At 38.3% G+C, this 16,307-nt stretch overlaps 2 protein-coding genes across 3 annotated transcripts in view; both read left to right on the plus strand.

Annotated features, from left to right (window-relative positions):
* Nucleotides 1-13,082, plus strand: part of LOC107731041 (active breakpoint cluster region-related protein-like) — a 199,620-nt gene extending 186,538 nt beyond the window's left edge. For both annotated transcript variants that reach the window (XM_016542017.1, XM_016542018.1), the window contains exons 17-23: nt 7,279-7,338; nt 7,436-7,545; nt 8,070-8,209; nt 8,783-8,917; nt 9,484-9,589; nt 10,584-10,734; nt 11,680-13,082. In XM_016542017.1, the coding sequence (XP_016397503.1) occupies nt 7,279-7,338; nt 7,436-7,545; nt 8,070-8,209; nt 8,783-8,917; nt 9,484-9,589; nt 10,584-10,734; nt 11,680-11,769 (792 nt within the window). In that variant the 3' untranslated portion in view covers nt 11,770-13,082. The remainder of the gene's footprint in view (nt 1-7,278; nt 7,339-7,435; nt 7,546-8,069; nt 8,210-8,782; nt 8,918-9,483; nt 9,590-10,583; nt 10,735-11,679) is intronic.
* Nucleotides 13,083-14,875: 1,793 nt separating this feature from the next.
* Nucleotides 14,876-15,445, plus strand: LOC107731004 (nanos homolog 1-like). Its single transcript, XM_016541973.1, has one exon. The coding sequence runs from the start codon at nt 14,912-14,914 to the stop codon at nt 15,443-15,445; it is 534 nt and encodes a 177-aa protein (XP_016397459.1). The 5' UTR covers nt 14,876-14,911.
* The last annotated feature ends 862 nt before the right edge of the window (nt 15,446-16,307 follow it).

Below are 16,307 nucleotides of genomic sequence, written 5' to 3' on the forward strand. Positions count from 1 at the left end.
TTTAATAACGAGGTTGCAACCAATGCATGCTAAAATCCATATGAATTCCTGCATCTCGCTGGAAGATGCCAACCACAGTCACTAGCCAATTTATATAGATGATTGACTGAGAATGAATTTTTGTAGAGTTGTACACAATTTTGATGGTGTGTTGGATTGCCACTTGATGTAAAATCCAATATAAAATCTTAGTCCTGAAGCAAAACTAGTTGAGAATCACTGATCATTATGCAAGCACAGATGTGAATACTTTGCTAACCCACTGTAAGTGTAATTCATCTGTATTTTATGAGCACATTTTCCTCACTGTGGTTTTAAAGGGATAGTCCACCCAAAAATGTTTACTCACCCTCATGTCATTTCAAACCTGTATGACTTTCTTTGTTCTGTGAAACATAATAGATTAACATTGCACCCAACTGACTTTCATTTAATTCTTTCATGCTCCACGGAAGAGAGAAAGTCATACAGTTTTGGAACAGCATGAGGGTGAATGATGGGTAAATAATGACAGACCTTTAATTTTTGGGTGAACTACCCCTTTAGCAAACCTTAATGCTCAAGGAGCATGTGCCAGTATACTGTATTCAGTAAACTGTTGCTGCATTTGATAGTAGTTGACCTGAAAGAGAAAACTGATTTTAAGAAGACAGTCCACACTAATGCTCACTATAGTGCCCCTTGTGGCAATGCTGAAATTGTTCCTCCTTTCAAAGGAATGAAAGAACAGAAGGAGGGAGGGTCTGTGTGAAAGAGATGTATTATGCACGAGAAGAAGAATATGTCCCCAGAGATGAACCCATCCTCTGCTGTAACTATCTTCTCTCCAGCCTATGCTGCTTCACAAATGGTGCTCCAGGTTATAACATGCTAATGACTGAACCACTGATGAACCCTGCTCCTCTTTAAAGGCCTTTAAATGCCAGCTATATGCTAATGGATGCTTTTATCACCTACATAAATCTTCTGCTGCCAGTGTGAGGGCACCAGACCTCTATGAGGGGCTGCTGAACCCCCACAAGGCCTTGCGTATTGGGCTAATGAAGTGGAGGAGGGTGATGGCGAGGTCCGTTACTGGACACAACAGCTGTTGACCTGCTTGGATTTCCTCTTTATACAAATAAGTGCTGTGGTAGTACCATGGTACCTTGTTGTGAACAATATGGTAATTTGGATGTTTCGGTAACACTTGATTTTTACAGTGTCCGGTGTACGCCATTGTGTCATGTTAAAAATGCATGGTTGTGCTTTTGGAATATTTGTGTCTGATTCAGTAGTTCTTTCACATTTTGTTTCATGATGATTTGTGCAATTGTACCAAATTGGTCCATGAGGAATTGTGTTATTCATGGTTCTCTTTTAACAGATGTTTAGCTTGATTTATGACACTGTCCTCTTTTAGGTTAACTGGCTTGCATTTATTAGCAACAGAGACATTAGCATCTAACAGTCACTGCTTTAACGACAGTCTGTTAAAAAAAATCTTATGCTCCATAACTTTCAGAGTATTTACGATAACTGGATTTCTTGTCTCCTGGGCTCGTTGTTTTTAGTTTCTGTAGTTACTTTTAGTTCTATTTTTAGCAGTCACACAAACAAAAACAAAAAAAACTTTTGCTCATGTTTTTGGACACAATAGCATTACTTTGCTTTATAATTATGCTGTTGTGTTCTTTGAAGAAACTTCCCTTACAAAAACATACAGTACTGTAGTAATGCCTGGGACTTTGATATTACTGTAAATGGTACTCTGTGTACTGTATATGATAATCATTTAATATCATGGCATATATCAGTTCTATGGTATTACCATCTGATACTGTCACTGTACCATGATACCACCAGTACTTTGGTCATACAAGTGTTGTGTTTAAATACCTTATATTGAGGGGCTTCGAATATGTTGTACAAAAATATGTATGATTATTGTAAACGAGATGTGAGCATGACATTGATGACCATGTTTATGAGTCAGCAGATTATTGGCATTTCCTGTGTGATTAAGTTACGTTTACTGGAACAGGCTCAGTCCAGCCAGGCAGGCCGACCCTGTGACATCAGCCCAATGCATCAGAACACTAAAGCAAACATCAGTCTGACCTCCATACCAACCTCTGAATACCACAGTAATTACGGCTTTTTCCCACACCACACACTGAGCAAACACGCATTCTCCTGCAAATGCCAAGACGTCTCCAGACTGAGAGCTGTAACTACTGGCCTCATGCTACGGAGAGATGTGTGAAGAAGGGTAACGCTGGGTGTCTGGCTGTAGCGTGTCATATAGTCTTGATAAATAGGTTGGTCAGGACGTTATGAAACAGAGCATGATATTTCACTGAGAGCTTGTTTAACAAAGCTGTTTGTCGTGTTTATTTTAGTGCTTTAGCCTGCATTTTTAGCCTGTGTGTTCTTACAGTAAACTAAGCAGCATAAATACAAGCTGTTTTTGCTGTATTTGTGCATGTTTGCTCACAACATGAGTCACATTACATCTTCAGCAATGCGTTAGGCTTTATTATGCAATACCGAGGTTCTTCATGTAAGGAGGACGAGCACAGAGCTACACCAATCACATAAATTGCCTCCGTCTGAACATCTGACAGTACACTGGAGCTGGATGTTATACTGTATAAAAGATGAGTTTGACTGTTTTGGCTTCTTCAAGGAAGCAACCTCTGAAAGATAGAATTGTGTAGAGATGGGATTTGCGAGCTGGTCCCAACTGATTCCATTTTCTGTTTTGTCATGACTTTTTCATGACATTTGGTTCCAATATTGGTTCTTCAATGTCTGATTTCTTCTACCAATGCTGACAGATTCTAAAATACTCTTGGCATAGTTTTCTGCACTGTTGCCGAGTGCTGTGACAAAGAAATGATGTTATGAGCTTGCAGTCTCATCATTTTATTTCCCTGTTCTTGCTGTAGAACAAAAAGAACAAAAGTTTGGGGTTGGTAAGATTTTTTGAAAAGCTTTATATAGTCACCAAGACCGCTTTTTATTGGACCAAAAATACAGTAAAACGGCCATATTGTTAAATATTATTACAACTGAAAATAACTGTTTTCTATTTTATTATATTTTGAAATGTAATTTATTCCTGTGAAGGCAAAGCTGAATTTTCATCAGCCATTACTCCAGTCTTCAATGTTACATGATCCTTCAGAATTCAGTCTAAAATGCTGATTTTGCTGCTCAGAAAAAAATGGCTCATTATTATTATTAGTGTTCAAAACACTAATTGCTCAATATTTTTGTGGAAATCTATATACTTTTCAGGATTCTTTGATAAATAGAAAATGAATTAGAAGAGAAAATGAATTAGAATATGAATATGTCTATATGTTTACTGTCACCCTTGATCAATTTAATGCATCCTTTTTGAAAACTGTTCATTTCTTTCAACATCATTACTCACTTCTATGTTGTATATTTCAGTGTTAAACCATGGGAATATAATATGACAATGCATCAGTCATTATAGGTCAGTGTAACCTTAGTTTGCTGAACCATGTGCAATCTGTCAGTCAGCAGCTCTTCTCAAAGCTATTTGTGAGGCTCTACACTACACTATATATATACATACACATACACACACATATTCAGAGGAGTAGTGGGGTTTTATAGTCATCTTAACAATGACTCATGTGCTGCATGCGCCTGCTTTATTTGTAACAAATGCACTGATATCATGTTCTTCCTCCCTTTGTTCTCTATAAGGATCCTCTGTGCAGAGTCTCTTTGACTCGAGAGAGAGAGAGAGAGAGAGAGAGAGATAGAGAGAGAGCAGAGAGAGGCCGGCCAGAGAACACTGTGTTCCTGCTCCGTACAGCAGCAGGCTGGCAGAACAGAGGGAGATGAGGGAGACGGGGTGGGAGGTGGGGGACGCGCTGAATGAGAGAGAACGAGATGGCAGGAAGGAAGAGAACAGAATGGAGATCTGTATCTCCAAAGTTCAGTGCTCTATACTAACTATAACATCCATTTGTAAATAAATATTTCTTATTACCCTGATAATACCATGTTTTTTTCAATATGTATCATGGGAACACTATAATTTTTTGGGCATGTGTTGTAATAATACCACTTTTTCATGATAACACATGGTTTCTAGGCATCTAGTGTGGTAATACCTTGTTTTTTTTAGACATGTCCACTTGTAATACCATATGCTGTTGAATCAAATGGTAATACAATTGTACTTTGAAATATTCTGTGTTTAAAATTGTGCCAAGGTAGTTAAATTCTGGATATGTACCGTGATAATTAAAACGGTTTTTCAGCATGTGACATGGTAATAACATATTTACTATGGTAAGTGTTACCCTTTTTTCTCAAAGTATATTTCTGTGATTGATCCCGTTTTCTAGATGATTTTTCATGTGGCTGTTATTAGAGAGATTGTTTGAGGTTGCCGTGGACCAGAGCTCCTCAGAACTCATTTCTCCTTTTCAAAGCTTTTGGGTCAGAAAACATAAACCTCATTCTCAGGTCTGCACGGATGCTCTTAATTCAAAATATTTCAGAGCTGAGGAGCTCCCATCTTTGTTTTGGTTATACAAGTCCCTGAGCAGTTAAATGAGGACATTGAAGATACAGTACTATTGACTGGTGTATAGTCTTGAAGATGGTTGGTACATGCTGAGAACAAGTTTCCACTCTGACCTTCACACCACTTCTAAAATGATCGTCCTGTCCGGCTTATTGGGAATCAATTGAGTATGCTGTTAAAATAATCCCATAGACATTCATTTTGGGCTCTTTTATCCCAAACTCTGAGATTTCCCAGAGGAAAGGGAAAAGTGGTGTTTGTGGGGTGATGTGAGGTGAAATCCCCTCGGACCTTTACTAGGAGCTGGGAGGAAAGCACTTGGGCAGATGAGGTGACTACAAGCCGAGCCTCTGTGACGGTAAGCCGTTTAGCTGCATTGAAGGATTTTCTTGGCATATCATGGACTTGTTTGATTCCATACATTTTTAATGAAGTACTGTAAGAAGCACCAGGAGGTTAGAGAAAGGCTCAAGTAAGGGCATGTGTAGCATGTGTATTTGGGATCTGTACAGCTACATTCATATTGCAGAAGAATACGGCTGTCAGAGTGTTTGGAGTGATAAATACTGTTATTTTCATGAATAGTTCATAAAGAGAATGACAACTACACGTGATTTGACATGCATATGACTTCAGAGTTTATCAGTCAAGGAGTTGTCCAGATCTTTTAGGTTATTCAAAAATAGATTTATGATGATTTGAATAAATATATTCTATAATAAAAAAAAAACTTTATTAAATAGTTTGACATAATTGTGATTTATGATGATGTATAATTTCTTAGAAAATTCCTAGCACAAATTCTAAAAAAAAAAAATAAATGTAATGTCTGCTAAATCAAAGTACACAGTAAAGAATAAATAAAATACAATAGAGAGACATGCAGACCCTCGTGACTCTGACACGGTCAATAAATTTTTTTAAAATATCAGATAATTTGATCTGGATTAACCTCAGAACCGCAGTGAACACCAGACTCCCTGAATCCTCACTGCTGAGCTCAAAATAGCCATTTATTAGCCTGTTAATGTGATTGGTGTAAACATGTCATATTGGTTTAGCAGTGGGATAATAACAAGGCTGCAGCATTCCATAAATATCTGATAAGAATCTCATTATAGCCCTAATATGTGTACAAACAGCATCAGTAATGATGATTGCCCACTAATTGTATTGAGAGAATAGATTTTAGTGATACAAGCTAATGCAGTTTTATGTGCTTGACAGACCTTGTCAGACCTTCCCATAAAAAGCTATTCAACCTATTCATGTTTTCCTGTAAATGTTAATTTTATGGCAGTTTTGTCAGCATGTGTGCTGTTTGTGTTCCCTCATGCGTCTGCCAACTTCATGTTGATTGTTAGTGAAGTTTAATCAAATGCACATGCACAGGAATTGGTTTAGATTGAGTCTTAGTTTAGATCAGTACAGCATATTTGGTGGATTTCTAACAGTGATCAGTAACTGGTTCAGACTGTCAGGTTGTTTATTATTGTGTACCTTTGGGTTTGATTGACAGATTAGTTTAAGAGTGTGTGTGTGTGTGGGGGGGGGGTCCTCCCTAGATAGCCCTTCCCATCATCCATCTTGTCTGTGGCATGTAGCATGGGAAACTGGTGTGTATGTGAGAGAGAGTGTAACTAAGTCTGTTCTCCTCAGAGAGTTGTTAATGGAAACAGCACAGATTTTGTCTAGAGTGGTTTTCCTTATATGTTCATAGGACAGTAGCACGAAAGCACCTAAATATCATAGTGTGAGTTCTTATGAATTATGGAAACTACCAAACACTCAATGGTATATATGACAGAAATAGCCTGATCTCTGAATATAACAGTTTTGTCACTGTCACACATCCAGTTTATTGAAGTATTGATCCTTGCTTTATTGATTCATGTTGTGTTTATAGTGCCGTGTTTGAGTGAAGACAGTGTTCATTATAGGGCTTCATTCAGGTTTGATTCATCCATGCTGGACTCTTGCTCTCATGCAGCAGTTTAGTACAGTTAACTTTCACATTTACAGTCTAGATATGCAATAACAAGGGAAGAAATCTACTGTGACTTTCTCAGGGTTTTTTATAGAAAGGACTGGCTGGGAATTTTTAGATAGAATAGCAAAATGATTTTGAGGGGGATAGATAAAAATAAGCCACTGTTGTAGGTTTAAAATGTTCACATAAAGACTTTGCGTGTAGAAACAGACATACTATATAGCAAATCTCAACTGCTTGATTGCTTGTATCGTTGCAAAATGTAAACTATGCAACCATAAGGCATTAAGAAATTATAAACGTTTAGCATGATGATTTTCTTTAAAGCTGCTTTGAAACAATGTGTATTGTGAACAAATAAACACATTTGCAATTTAACATACAATGCAGGCGTTTGCTGATATATTGCTCAAAGAATTGCATCATAAACCTGAAATACCCTCATGCACCCTGATAAACAGCTTTTCTCCTGAAATACTCAAAACTGTGGCTGTTTTCTGAGCCTCAGGGCTTTTTCCTTCTGGAGGCAATTTATTAGTATTCATTGTTGAAATATTTTTCTGATTTCTTTCACCGGCCTTAATTTAATAATCATCCAGCACTCTTGGTCTTTTGTGGTCTCTCACAACTAACCTTTGACCTGTGACAATATTCTGTGAGGCCACGGTGTTTGCATTGCATTGCATTAACGATGAAGTAATTCTCACACTTATATCTCTCTGTCTCTTTACAGCTGGACCCACAGACTGTGCAGTCCAAAAACTGGCATATGGACGTCATAGAAATGAATGGGGTACTAATTTATTTCCCATCAATCGTATTGATACTTTTTGCATTATTGCCCTACACTTAGTTTCTTGTGACTTACCTCATTTATGGTTCCTTCTCAGATTAAAGTGGAGTTTTCCATGAAGTTTACAAGTCGGGACTTAAGTTTGAAGCGAACGCCATCTAAGAAGCAGAGTGGCGTGTTTGGGGTCAAAATCAGCGTGGTAACAAAGTGAGTGAAATGTTATGTCTTAAAGCTGGCATATTCTCTAAATGCATGTTACTAAACTTATTGTGAACTGTTCATCCATGCATTTGTTTGTTTGTTTCTTTTTTTTTTTTACCTTAATTAATATGTCATAACTGGACCTTCTGGTGAAAATGACTTCTTTCTGGTGACGTTCTATGCAAGACTTCTCCCATCATTTAGTCCATTTAAACCACACCTCTGCAAGCTTGCTTTCAGATCTGGCTCCATCTCAAAATCTATTCAACAACCGATGAATAGAACCAAGTCCCCACGCTACTTTTTTTTCTTTTTTGATAATCCATTACTTTCAGATTTACAGTATGTCACAATATGGATGAAAAAAACTATCATTATTTCAGACTTAAAATATTTAAAATACAATGCATCAATACACTTCATCATTATGGTGGATTTAGCCTTACTGAACAACATTTGTCAAAGCCTGCATAGTTTCTCCCTGTATGTTTACATAATGTACATTGATTTTGCCTGTTGTTGTTCCTCAGGCGTGAACGCTCCAAGGTGCCTTACATTGTGCGGCAGTGCATTGAGGAGGTGGAGAAGAGAGGGATTGATGAAGTGGGCATTTACAGGATCTCTGGAGTGGCCACAGACATCCAGGCCCTCAAAGCTGCATTTGACGCCAGTAAGAGAATCTCAACCAATTACACTTCACATACTCATGCAACTACTATATATGCAAAAGTACAAAATGAGCCTTTGTTTTTTTTATTTTGTGATTTGGTTATGGTGGCATTTTGGGTGGTACCTTGCAGTCTGATTGGCTGGGAACAGAGGTGGCAATTTGCATCAGCATTTTTTATGTCAGATCCCTTTTAGTCAGATTTTTCTCCATTCCTTTATTCCTAATACATCTTATATTTTTCTTTGATTTTCCCATCAGTCTCCTTTCGCTGTTTTCTCTCTCTCTGGTTATATGAGGTCAGTGGAGGCCTGTGTCTTGAGTCTAAAAGCAGCAGCAGTGTTGTGGGAAAGGCCATGCAGAGGTCTGACCCCTTCCAGCTGTCAGCTGGCTCAGTAAACAAACACACACATAGTCTGTAGGGACTATCCAGAGCTGTACCTTCAGCTAGCATACATGTGTTATTCACTATTATGTCATACCGGGAGCTTTATTACTCAGCCTGCATGAGTGTTTCCTGCAGCATTTGTTGTGATGGCAAATCATTCGCTCTTTCTCTCTGTCTCTCTCTCTCAGATACCAAAGATATCCTGATGATGTTGAGTGATATGGACATTAATGCCATAGCAGGGACACTGAAATTGTATTTCAGGGAGCTGCCAGAACCTCTTCTCACAGACCGACTGTACCCGGCCTTCATGGAGGGCATTGGTATGACCTTTCATCTGTAATGTCTTTCACACTTAAAGGTGCTGTATGTAAGTTTTTGACTCTACTAAAGCATAAAAATACCATAATATGTTTGCAGATACTTAAGAAACATGCTAAGTTAACATATTTGTTTATCTGAAAAACAATGCTACAGTCAGTTATTCTCCTTTGAAAATGTGCGTTCCGGAATGTGGGTCTCTGTTTTGGTTTGTAAAACCCGCCCACTGCCAGTTTACCCATTTGTATTTCGTCACCCCGGGTTGCCAGTTAGCGGAAAACACAACCTATTTCATTTCATTCATCATCAAGTGCGCTCGTTCCTGTTGGTGTCATCAATCTGGCAACCTGAGTGTGCCTCAAGTGTGAGGAGGAGGGGCCAGGTGAAAAAAACCCTCTCCAATATTTTGAATTTGGAATCTGCAATACCTAGTTCAACCACTTGGTGTCAATCCTACATACAGCACCTTTAAAACTGCAGCACTGTGTGATTAGTAGCAAATAGGAGTCATTTAGAATGTTTAGATGTGTTATAACACTCCACTTTATCAAACTCCTCTTCATCATAGCTCTATCAGATCCTGCAGCAAAAGAAAACTGCATGATGCATCTGTTACGGTCACTACCAGACCCAAATCTCATCACATTCCTCACTCTACTGGAACACCTGAAGAGGTAAGAGCACACACTCATGTTGAGTTTCCCTGTTTAATGTACATAATGATTTTTATACTGTACAAACTGTATAATCGATCTCCTAACCCTACCCCTATACACAACCCTTACAGAAAGCGTTCAGCATTTTTACATTTTCAAAAAACATAATTTAGTATGATTTATCATTAGAATGTCTTCTTCATGGGAACCAACAAATTCGTCATTATTCTAGTTTTAAGTGTCAAATGATCTTTCAAAAATCAGTCTAGTATGCTGATTTATTGTCAATTGTATGGTACTCAGTTATTATGTTGAAAACAGTTTTTTTCTGCTTTTTTAAATTTATTTTTTATTTTACCGCATTCTTTTGAAAGCATCATGGTCTCCACAGAAATACTAAGCAGTGAAAACTAATTCTTGAAAACAGCTGTTTTCTACATTGAAATGTTTCTTGAGCGCCAAAACATCATATGAGAATGATTTCTGAAGCATCATGTGACACTAAAGACTGAAATAATGGCTGCTGATTAATTCCAGATTCAAATATATTTAAATGAAGGGAAGACAATACCTGAAGCTGAGTAATGTTGTTGACAATGACTCTTTAATGCCAGCAGCTTCATACGAACATCATTTCAGTCACCGTCATAAATGCCCGGGGTTCTGTTTTATTTTAGTTAGTGTGAAACTGCTGTCGCAATTCACACGAATCTCTCTGAAACGTCAGCAATTAGCTAGCAAGGCCTCAGCTTATAAACACGGTCACAAATAATCTCTCTGGAGGCCATATTGCCAACTCCAACTACTGCCCATTAACACATCACAGACACACACTGCACATGCTGGATTTAGTTAACAGCACTGCTCACTGTGGACACCTGCTGGACAACACTATACATCACACTTGAGCTACAGTACACGTGTCGAGTCATTAGAAACAATGTTCAACTTCATGATTGTTTAATAAGATGCGATTCAGTTTTGTATCGGTGTTTGTTTCCTCTCATTTTAGGGTGGCAGAGAAGGAGCCGGTCAATAAGATGTCTCTGCATAATTTGGCCACAGTGTTTGGCCCCACTCTGCTGAGACCGTCAGAGTCGGAGATCAGTAAGGCCCACATCACACTGGCCTCTGACATCTGGTCACATGATGTCATGGCACAGGTCAGTCCTGGCTTACAGACTCACTGCTCACTCAGTGCTTTACACTGTCTGGAAACGACTTCTGGAGTCTTTCCCAGCATTGTGGTTTGACAGTTTGTAGATACACATCTGCACTCATCATTATTACAGTGATACTGATGTGGTCTGTGATTATTCTATCATCTTGATTTCCATTCTGTCATAACACACTGCCCTTAGGCTGAGAGCAGAGCACTGGGCTTCTTCAGCTCACTCGTGCATGTATGCGCTCATGTGTTGCTCATCTAAAGCAGCATGTTTGCTGTGTGAGTGGATCTGAAGAGACACTTTGACTGTTGATGTTTGCCATTATGGATTGATTGTTCATGATATATCAGAAACTGAACAAGCGGCCTGAGCCGAAAGTCATAACCAGCTCTGACATGAGAATTTTCCATGGTTAACCAATTTCCACTGAAATGCTCCAAGACACAACATAAGACAATCAGAAGTCATACACCCACCTTGTTATTATTAATAATTGTATTAATACCTACACTACTACTCCTACTATTATTAGTTTGTTGCTTTCTTGATCTCAATAATGATGATGATGATGAATATTATTATTATTTATAGTTTGGAGCTCATATGCTCTTAGTCTTAATACTACTACTACTAATAATAATAATAATTGTATTATTACTACAACTACCATTATTATTATTATCATTATAAATAATCTGGCCTCTGGTTAGGACACAATGTTTTGCTCGTTCCCTTTTCTTCAGTCAGAACCAATTCTGAACTTAGATATGGCTTGTTCCATGCTAAAGAGTAGCAGTTTCCAGATTGTTCATCAGACTAAACTCACAGTGGCATTCATGCAGGAGTTGCAGCACCATCTAGTGGTGTGGGTGAATAGCGCTGATAGTTTGACATATGATTGAGAATGTTAGTGTCATGAATCCTCCTCTCTCTTCACAGGTTCAGGTATTGCTGTACTACCTGCAGCATCCACCCATATCCTTCGCTGAGCTGAAGAAGAACACACTCTATTTCTCAACTGACGTCTAACTCCAACAACAGACTCCCTTCCTCTCAAACATGGTCTTTTTTGTGTACAAAGCCAACGGGGGGACAGAGAGAGACTGTGGCCACTCTCCCCTGCGTTTGTTGTCTCCAGTCATGTTCATGTGTAATGGGAGCATAAGCTTCGTTTCAGTGCGGAGAAGAACTGCAGCGAGAGGAGGCCCATCTCGAGCGAGCCCAGGATTCAGCATCACCTTATACAAATGTTGCACTTATCACACAGGTGTCCTGCCAAACACAAACACACGTCAAACACATCATGCACCGTCCCATCTGAAGGTTGTGTCTTGGGATGTTGGTTCGTCTGAGTTGCAGATGCATGCTGGGATGTCTGCATCCATTGTGGCATCTCCTCTGAAGCCCAGTTCAGTGATCCAGCAGCTGGAAGAGAACTCAGCATTTACATGTTTATAAATATTATTTGTTTGTTTTGTTTTGTTTTGTTTCATAAGCTTTTGTGTATGTGATATGAAGCCACTGAGCTGTGAGTGTGTGTGTTTATGTGAGAGAGAAAGAGCAAATGCATTTGTTCAAAATAAAATCTCATGCTGCGAATGTTTCCTTCTGGGCAAAACATTGAAATCCCAGACCTTCCTTGTCCAAGTACATCCAGGCCAAAAATTGCCCTATTTATTATGAGTTAATTGTGCCTGTACAGTTCAGTACATTTTGAGACTCTATAGAGTCCTTCATTTGCAATTTTTGGTCTATTTGTTTTTGATTCATTTTAACTTCCTGTCAGTATAGACTTGATTATACAGTAGAAGAGAGAAACTAACAGTTAAGTCAGCCAGCTTTTGGGACCAGTCGCGATGTAGTGAGATTATACTTGGAAAAATGCAAAATTATGTCTTGATTTGGAGAAAAATCATCTCCTGTCACCTTTGCAAGTTGACGTGTCTGGTGATACTTCAGTTTATTCTGTAGAAAGATCTGTGTTATTGCCCTTTTTTTGCATGTTCAGCTTGTCAGATAAAAAGTTGGCAGGATAACACAAAGGTTCAATTTCTTCTTTGTATTTTGATTTTATTTAATTATTATTATTATTATTACTCCACTGCTGAAGACCACTGGCAGAGCAGAGGGAAAAATGTAACTTTTCTGCTATAAAGCCAGTGACATGTACTTCATAAGCACTGTTAGATTGCAGACTAGTTGATATTTTAATATAAAAGGAAATTAAAAACTGGTGTATTTTCTGTTGGAAAGATATTGAGTATACTGTATTAACAAGGGTAAATGTTGATGTGACCTTTTTTCCCCCGTTTTTAGTAAAATAAATAAAAGTGTACATTGAGCACAGCAAGTTTTTGTTTTATTAAAAGGTCTACTTGAAGTCAAATATCTTAAATATGCTTATGTGGGGTGACTTTACTGTGGTGTGAATTGTTGGATATAGTAAATCCACAGTAAACAATGCTTAGCTGTAAAAACTGATCAATATTGAACAGCATGACATATAATTATAAAAAGCATAAACAAAGCCAGTAACACTGAATTAAAGTGCAGGTGTTGAATGGCCACATGCTACATTACTTACACAACTTTAGCTCAAATTTATCAACGTTTTTCAGCATGATTATGCCTCTGTGTGAGCTCCATATAGAAATGATTTACTGACTCATTATTTAGTTATACAAATATCAGTTTGGGGAGAGGTGTCCCATGTTTATTGTGATATAATCTGTGCATATGTATTATTTTGCCGTTTCATTACTCCCCTTACAAAAATAAATATTCTTGAAATTCATTTTTTATTAAGTAAACTTCAGTAACATTCAAGTATATTTTCCAAGTATATACTGTACTAATTTCAATGTACAGTACAAGTAGCATACTTGTAAGTGTACTATTTCCATACTTGGGACATTTAGGGCCTTATAAGTAAGCAGTAATACTTTGTTATAAATACTGAACTGAATAGGTAGCCAGTGTAGAGATGATAAAACCGGGGTGATATGATCATATTATCTTGACCTAGTAAGAATTCTAGCAGCTGCATTTTGAACTGTAGCTTGTTTATTGAGGATGCAGCACAAGCACCTATAGGGCATTACAATAATCCAATCTAGAGGAATGCATGAACTTGCTTTTCAGCACCAGAAAAAGATATCATGTTCCGCGTCTTGGCAATGTTACTAAAGGCGAATTCACAACGCACTGACCGGTACCGATGAACCGCAACAGACACATTCGTGACATTCATGCGTTATCCTTGTCTGTTGGTTGGCACTTGTTTTCACTGATTGAACATGTTGGATCGGCATTTGTCGGTCTTGGAAGGTCTGAGAAGTGACATACTGTACTATGTTGACTGTCAGTGTCGGTCTGCGTCTGTCAGTGCAGTGGCACTTGGCCTTAAGATGGAAGAAGGCTGTTTTTATAACATGGAATATGATTTTCAAAAGATAAAGTGAGCCAACTTGAAACTTCATTAATTCTACTCACATTCATTGAATAAACTGACATTCACTGATTATTACATTAATTAACATGTGTAATCAACATTTTTGATAACAGAAAAGGATCATCTTTTTTGATAAATCAAAGATGGCCCAGCCTGGAGTGTATGATCTCAAAATGTTTGTTGGTATATATATTCCAAATAACACATTACATGAACTCAAAAAAAAAAAAAAAAACTTGAACCTTAAAGTTAACAAAAGCAATAAAGAAAAGAAAAGAAAAACACATTTGGGAATCTAAATTTAAACGTAGCTTTTAATTTAATTTTTAATTTAGTTTTTGTTTCTGAAAAAACTTAGTTTTGTAAGGGTTGTTTGCTTAGATTTTGTCAGGCTGTTTACTGGTAGGTTCTGGCAACTTATTTTTAATAGCACAAGTTGGCATGTACTAGTTGAAAATGTTACAATGTTAACAAGAGACAGACAGACAGACAGCAGCGCTCACGTGAACTCAGTCTCGCACGTGCTGCTCAGTAATTGACACGCTCAAAACAAACAGGAGCGCGTGCCTGACCCTAGTGACCTTGTGACGACCTCGGTCAAGCACGGGCCAGGTGTTCAGTGCCCCAGACAGAACGCATTCCTGTCTGGGGTCTTTAGACGATTCTCCTATAAATAGTTCGGGGTGATGATGGGTGACACACACCTGACTCAAACCGGACATGATGCAGTCCTCCTCTATGACCGAGAAGCGCGAGAAGAGCATCCCCGCAGCTGACGGCTGTTTCCTTATGTGGCGCGACTACATGGATCTCCGCAGGACTCTGTCGCAGCTGCTGGAGCATCGCGACGAAGGACGAGCCTCAGCTGAGGGTGGGACACCCGCGGAGGGTTTCATGAGAGCCGGCTCCACCAGCAGCGCCTCCAGCACCTCTGCCTCCTCCAGCCGCGACCTGCGCACCCCGCGAGACACCTGCGGATTCTGCCGACAAAAAGGAGAGACGGCGGTGGTTTACGCGAGTCACAGACTGAAAGCCCGAGACGGACGCATCCTCTGCCCGATCCTGAGGAGCTACGTGTGCCCGTTCTGCTCCGCCACCGGAGACTGGGCGCACACGCGCCACTACTGTCCGCTGAGAAACACACCGAAGACCAGCAGCATGCGACTCAATGGACTCGCACACTTTTATTTAAACTGTAAGCCTGTGTTCGAAGTATGTTGTGAAAATGTGTTCAAAAAGTTGTTTGCATATTAATGGTTGAAACGTGTTTTTATGGCTCCTTTCAAAATAAAAAAAAATATTTGGTAACACTTTCTATGAAGCCCGTATTTATAATACATTATAAGGGTATTCTTAAGTAGTGCATCAAAACCATCTTTTTATTTTTTGTTATTTGAATTGCATTTAAATTCGTTCCTCGTTGTTATGGGTTGGCATTTAGTTGACAGTCATCTAATCATTATTTGTCCAAATCAGTATTTGGATACTCAATCTACATTTAATGTATGAATAAAAAAACTAAAAAATCAACACCTGCTGAATGTAAAATTTTACAATTTGTGCATCAGTTTAAGAAAATAATTGTCTCTTTATTTAATCTGTCAATTTAACAAAAAAAAACTTTTTCAAATATTTGACTACTTTGATTTGAAAAACATTCTAAATATTTTGAGATTTATTTCATATTAAAGAAGGAACTTCTACTCTCTGAAGTAACTCTGGGACGGTTATTAGGAGATGGTTTGCGGAATATTATAATTTTTTAGAGTGTTTTTTTAATGAGTTTAAAAGTTTAAAAGAATAAATTGGCCTTGCCAATTGCACTAAGCACCGTAGGTGGCGCTATAACCCAACAGTATGTTATACACCATTCAAACTACTGAAGAAGAAGAAGAGCGTACAGAGGATTTTAATGCACATAGCACTTTATGGGGAAGCAGTAATGATGATCATAATGGGGATGTTGTAGAAGAAATAATAGACAGTAATGGGTTAGTATGTTTAAATGATGGTAGAAACACAAGAATAGATTTGGTACGTGGTATTGGGTCAGCTATAGATTTAACATTGGTTTCTGAGTTTGCCATCCGCCATAAAACGTTATTAGAAGAAGAAG

Source organism: Sinocyclocheilus rhinocerous, unplaced genomic scaffold (genome assembly GCF_001515625.1).
Source record: "Sinocyclocheilus rhinocerous isolate Xijiao unplaced genomic scaffold, SAMN03320098_v1.1 scaffold157, whole genome shotgun sequence".
NCBI classification, from domain to species: domain Eukaryota; kingdom Metazoa; phylum Chordata; class Actinopteri; order Cypriniformes; family Cyprinidae; genus Sinocyclocheilus; species Sinocyclocheilus rhinocerous.

Bases quoted from the DNA above. Each gene is read 5' to 3' on its own strand.
- LOC107731004 (XM_016541973.1), top strand. From the start codon at position 14,912: ATGATGCAGTCCTCCTCTATGACCGAGAAGCGCGAGAAGAGCATCCCC.